Source organism: Schistocerca gregaria, chromosome X (genome assembly GCF_023897955.1).
Source record: "Schistocerca gregaria isolate iqSchGreg1 chromosome X, iqSchGreg1.2, whole genome shotgun sequence".
Lineage (NCBI taxonomy): Eukaryota > Metazoa > Arthropoda > Insecta > Orthoptera > Acrididae > Schistocerca > Schistocerca gregaria.
Genome location: NC_064931.1, coordinates 325,217,679 through 325,224,018, shown reverse-complemented (window position 1 = coordinate 325,224,018; position 6,340 = coordinate 325,217,679). Strand labels below are relative to the sequence as shown.

Here is a 6,340-nt window from a genome sequence, read left to right as displayed (position 1 = left end):
CAAGGTGAGTGGACCTTTATATGCAGCAGCAATGCACCACGGCACTGCATACTGCCAATGTGGATGCGCAACTGCAAATTTTTTATATAAATATCAGCTATATTCTCTGACATAGCCATCTACCAAAAATTTCATCTCTTTTTTTGTTACATAAGAAACATTCTTAGATAACACATTACTTAATACTTCAAAAAATTCTATCGCTTTCTTCACAGTTGCACAAACAATTTTTGTTCACAACAAAACAAATAATATGCAGAATACTCTCACTAGGATATATGAGTACATATTGCTCTACTAAACTGGAAGTACAGCAATTATGTGAACCCAGATTATTAGTGTCATTATAAATGTGCTCTGTGTTAGCCTTCAGCACATGCTGTAGAGATCTTTCAGCTTTTATTTATATATGTCATTTCTTACTAACTGCCTACAAACCAAAATGAAAATAGTCACACAAAGAGCTTTGTTGGTTCATGGTATAAATTCTTTAATTACTGAGAAATATACATATGATATATTACTATAAAAACTGAATAGGAAAAATAATCTAAAGATAAATGTGCAAATTCCATAATCATTTTGTGTGTGTGAAGGTTCACTAGTTTATTTATGTGGATGATAAAAAAATTTTACATTTTAAGTATTGTCAGTATACTTGGAGCAATAGGGTTGGAAAGCACCATTATCAACTGGAGGTGTTTTTTATCCAATTCCTTTAGTCATGCATTCTATGAGTTGTAGTACGTACATAATACATTCTTTGAAAAACATTCTCCACAAATTTATTTTCATTAGACCAGAAATTTTTCAGTATGCTGCGTTACAACATATTAGGATGTAATTAACAATTATATATGACACAGTACATTATAAAGAGGCTAAATGTTCATTCCTCACACTTTGTAGAAAAAATATCTTTGATATTCTTTTTTCACTTCATACCCACAAAAATTTTACACATCACCTTTAATCATCAATAAGCTGATATTTTAAGAAACCATTTCAAACTGTAGAGCAGAAACTATGCAGCTACGCCAGTGAAGTGTTATTGCCAACATCCAAATGTCAATCACACAGTAACAATATTCTGCTTCAACAAAAATATCTGATCTTCTTACAAATTACATTTTGGCTATCATTCTCTAACATTCCACAATAAAAAAACTGACTGCTGTTACAGTTCCAAGTTTCTATATTACACTTATCCATCAAACAGTTATGTATTTTGTTGAAAATTCTATTAACATAGCAGTTGCGTTTTATATGTTTACTATTGGACATGATATTTATTTTACTTACATTTTTATTCATTGACTGAAATATGTGAACTACTCATTTCTAAATCATGTGTAAATATCAGTGAAAATTCGTACAACCACTGTCGAAAGATCGGTACACAATAGGAATCACCAATCACCATGGTAAACTCCTTATTCTCTCCCACCACAGATCTTTTATACTCAGTAATTGGTGTATAATGCCACAAGTAGTATTAAGAAACAAATAGTTGACACTGGTAGTACATGGCACATTACTCCCACATAGCCGAGCACTTTTACTGCTTGGGAGACATTCTATCATCTACTGAAAACCTTTAAATCAATGCCTGTAGTACAAAACACTCTTTATAGCAAAAGCGTAAATATTTTATGTTTAAAAATCTAAAGTACATATGCGCATAAAAAGATTTAAGACTACAGCTGTTGAAAACTTGAGACAAACAGTATATGCTTGTGTACAAAAAGATCCCAGCTGTCACCATTGTGAGAAATAATGTTACATTTTCTAAAGGCATATTTGGGCAATATGTATTAAAGGCATTTTATAGTGCCATCAATCAGGAAACGCCCTTTCACAATCGCAAATAAACTTCAGAAACCTGTAAACGTCATCTAATATAACCATTTACAATTATATGGGAAGCAGCGCATTGTTGTGTTGATGTATAGGACAGACCATATACAAATATGATTCATTAAAAATATACGGGAATAATATGTTTATAAGTAATAATTTGTAATGCAATTATTCATATAGAATGAGAGCTATTTTTACTACATTTTGTAGGTAACCATAACTATGGCTGTTGCCAGGAAGGTGACATATTTTTTTAAATATAGTTAGAAAGATCTACCAGAATTTTAATACTATCTGTCACATACAGAACACATATCAAAATTAGTATCTGGCAATAATTTGTCATGTTTTATAATGACCACAATATCTGTCTTCATACATATATACGTCTTGAACTTTATTTAATAATGTGGCATGTTAATCACACAGCTGCTGTTGTCATGGTCTCTGTCACCAAAAGTACACAGTGGCCACATCAATGTTGTGCACTCCATCTCTTTTGGAATTAATGACCAAGCATCTTATGATTGCCTTGACAAACTACATTTCTTATACATTGTATCCAATATTAACATTTTTCTAAAGCAAAAACCTATAATTACTGCATATTTATGTCCTTTGTAACTACAATATAGAATCCTCTGACCTTGTAACACATGTTCTAATTAATACATAGACTTGAATTCAGGATGTGTGACAGGATTCACCTAGTCACCTATTTAGTTGTCATTATTGACATCAGGATCTGTGCTGAGATTTTCAAAGGCCTGAAGCACACTTAAATCATTATTCTGACCATCCAAACCCAAACAATCCTTTTCTTCAGTGATAGTGGAAGCAGTAGACTGGCTGGAAACTGATGTGACACTATCAGTATCACTTTCGTCTTGTATTCCTTGCACGCCATCATGTGGCCCATGCTGATGTTCCTCTCCCATTTGCTGAGACAATTTACGCTCATCTTGATTTTGCAGATGTTTTGCTGAAAGAAAAAAGACAGGACATCTGTACAGCATAACCGTTGTAATGAATAGCATATAGTAATGAATTCACTAAAATATATTAATAGTAAGACTCTTTAGGGATACGCTGTGGAAAGCCACCTGTTGCAAACTGTGCTTATCACACCATTACAGCACATGGTAAAATTCATACAAGATTGATAAGTGAAGTCTGCCAGTTATTGTCATTATTGCAAGAAAATCCATCATCTCTCTCTGAACTGCTTATCAAAGGTAAAAGATTTTACACACTAATAACAAATCATTTGCTACAGGTAACTTACTGCCAACTACTGCACTTTAGTAGTGCACAAACAGTAAGGTTACATACAATTAAAGAAGTTTATGATTAATAGAATGAGAAAGAAATTACAAGTAAACAAATGTTTCTCAGATGCTCTATGCTCTGGAATGCTGTTAAATTGTTTGCAGTTTCATATTATACAACTGACCCTTGAAACTTGACTATTAAGAAACCTAATGGGTGCAAGTCCATTAGTTGTAGACCAGTATTAAACTAGGTACCACTAAATAAGTGACACCAAGTAATTTGCTATACAGTGTGTAAATTTTAAGTTGACAAACCAGAATAACTCGAAAAATAAGATCCAATGAATAAATGTGTAGAATCCAAAGTTGATTATTATCGAGAGGGACATCTGCTGGTGTTAAAATTAGTCCGCCACCCCAGCCCACTAGGGCTGGGGTAGGAGGCAACTTTAAAATTTGTTCTCGTTTTTGTGTGGAAAATGGTTACATATAAATAAATATACTTATTTACTTCATAAATTTTGATTCACTAAAACTAAAGCTCTCCCTCTCTCCTCATAGGGTGGGGTTTGAGAGTGAGGAATTAGAGTTTTACAAATGTTCACCCAAATATTAATTTTTTCTGCAGATTTGGATAAGTTTTGTTTGCTTCATGTTCATGAAGCCACACAACTTTTAATTATCAAACAAATCATCTGACTAGCTAACTAACTAACCAAACATGGTACTTACTAAAGAGTGATCTCATTGACCAAGAAACTAACTCACTCATGAACCTAATGTGAATATGGATTTTCTTGAATTACTGCGCCAACTACCAAGAATCAAGACAAATGTTTAAGACAGAATGTACGTCGTTTTTTATGTAGAATCTGATTCTACAATAAAAATGGGGGTTCCTATTTGAAATTTTAAAGTTGCCTCTCACTCCATCCCCAGGGGGTTGTGGTGGTGGGCTAATTTTAGCATCGGCAGATGTCCCTCTCGAAAATTTTTTCGTGTGAAGCTTATTTTTCGAGTTATTCTGGTTTGTCAACTTAAAATTTACACCCTGTATATTTTCATATTGTCTTCAACAGAACTTCTCTATTAAGTGTTAAGTAAATTAATAGTTGGCATACATAGCAGATAATTATGAAATCGAACAAATATCGTAATTAAATATAGGTGGTTCCTTCTCACTAGTTATCAGTACAAATTCATATCGTTATAATTTCTGCACAATACAGAAAACTAAAGCTGAATGAGTATAAAATATAAGAAATGATAAGTATACAGCGTTGAAATGGAGGGACTTAAAACGGGAATCTGCAGAGAAGTCAGATTCTGGTATTTCCTGCAGTCTGTGCAGAATAATGCAGAGTCCACTCTGGCCCCGCCGCGCTGCGCAAAACCATTAAAAGAGGTTCGGCGCATCGCGGCACGTCCATTGTGGATGTCAAACTGCGTCGCCCTGCAGAACAACGAACAGATTCCATGCAGTGTCGGTACGTTGAAGGAAATAGTTCACTCGTGCGCGGCTCTGTTTGGACGCCATTTCTCGTATTCCATCGTTTCTGAAGCGCACTCGTGCACACTGTAACATCGCTGCCCACCTACCAACACTCTGCTCCATTCTGTGGTGCTCAGCGCCTTTCTGCAGTACGTGTTCGTGCTTCCAATATGGACTTGGCTTAGCGCGACCTGTACTAGATATGATTGTATTCTTTAGGAATTTTACTTTTCTTTAGTATTTTCAAACTGTAAGTGTGTGAATGTTAAGTAAGCATCACACTCAAGAAAACTTCATACTGTACATGTTGCACAGACAAAAATACTAAACCAGAGATAGATACCTCAACATGTGCAATAAAAGTAGTAATTTTATTAGTGATTAAGAAAGGTTCATAGTAATTACATAACACAATTACTTCACATCTTATTGGTAACAGTGTATTCAACATTCTCAGATTTTTAGCAACGACATTTTGTAATTGGGCAGTAGGCCTAATTTAGTGCTACCCGTGGATACAGCGACACAATGACAGGAAGTACTGCAAAGACATTCACAATTAATACGTTCTGCAAATATGCTTAAATTGTTGACTGAAGAGGTTCATAAGCATTATATTATACTCACTTGTGTCTGTGGCGACAGTTTCGCTGGCTGTGAATGGTGCAGCATACCATGTATCCCTGTGGCCTGTGGTTCCTGAGGTTGATGGAAGCTGACATGGATGTCTTGACTCTTTGTGCAGCTGCTTTGAAGGTCTGCGTTTACGAACACGTTCAGATTTCTTCTTTTGAATATGTTCTGGCTTCCTGTGAAACTCTCTACACATCTCACACTGTTTTATGACTTCGCACGGTGCATCGTCAATTGTCATAAATTCCCCTGGCTCACCATTTACGACATAAACAGTCACACGAGAATCACGTTGTTCTTGCCACATCATAGGTCCATGAGAGTCCATTGATACATGATGATGAAAGGGTGGCGTTGCATGTGGATAAACTGGGTACATCGGTGGATGGAAATGAGGGTGTGGAGGGTAGAAGTATGGCGCATCAGCTCTGAATGAAGAGGGATTTGGCACTCCACCGAAGTGTGCAGGCTCACAGATAAAACCATCTGGAAAGCACAGTCCAACGTGTATCAAGCGCTGAGATTCACCCGCCAAGGAAGAATCCTGTTGTGCATTGGGGGCGTTAACAATTATATCAAACCCAATCTGATACCTACGATAGTATGGAAGCCAAGGGAAGTAGCACATAATCCCGTTTACTTCTGGTTCATCAGCAGCCTGCGACGACATAACGTACCGTGGAGCGAGCTAACTGATACTACGAAACCGTCAAGAAAGCGAAAAAAAGCACTGAGATATTCTTCGAATAGCTAAGACAAGTTGCACTGTTCACGGAGACCTTACTGAAACTGTATGTCAACTGCGCTCTGCGTGGACTGAAGGTGGAGTCGTGGAGAGGGGGGGAGGGGGGGCACACAGGCGGTAGTGGGAGAAAGCAATGGTGGAAGTGGGGGAACCTCAGGCACCGCCCTGGGATTAACGCCAACAAAACGCTTTGTCGCGTCCATTGATAATCCCGGAATAAACTTCGCTGTAAATTATGTTAGTAAAATTGGCTGCCAGCTTGACAGCGGTAGACAGCTAAAACGTTTTACATTGATCTCTACTAGACCCACATTTAGTTAACTGAAATAGTATTTCATA

At 36.5% G+C, this 6,340-nt stretch overlaps 1 protein-coding gene across 1 annotated transcript; it reads right to left on the bottom strand.

Moving 5' to 3' along the window:
• Nucleotides 1-465: 465 nt before the first annotated feature.
• Nucleotides 466-6,080, bottom strand: LOC126298467 (uncharacterized). Its single transcript, XM_049989800.1, has 2 exons — nucleotides 5,251-6,080; nucleotides 466-2,842 (listed from the first exon to the last, which is right to left on the bottom strand). The coding sequence occupies exons 1-2, from the start codon at nucleotides 5,924-5,926 to the stop codon at nucleotides 2,580-2,582; spliced, it is 939 nt and encodes a 312-aa protein (XP_049845757.1). The 5' UTR covers nucleotides 5,927-6,080; the 3' UTR covers nucleotides 466-2,579.
• Nucleotides 6,081-6,340: the final 260 nt, after the last annotated feature.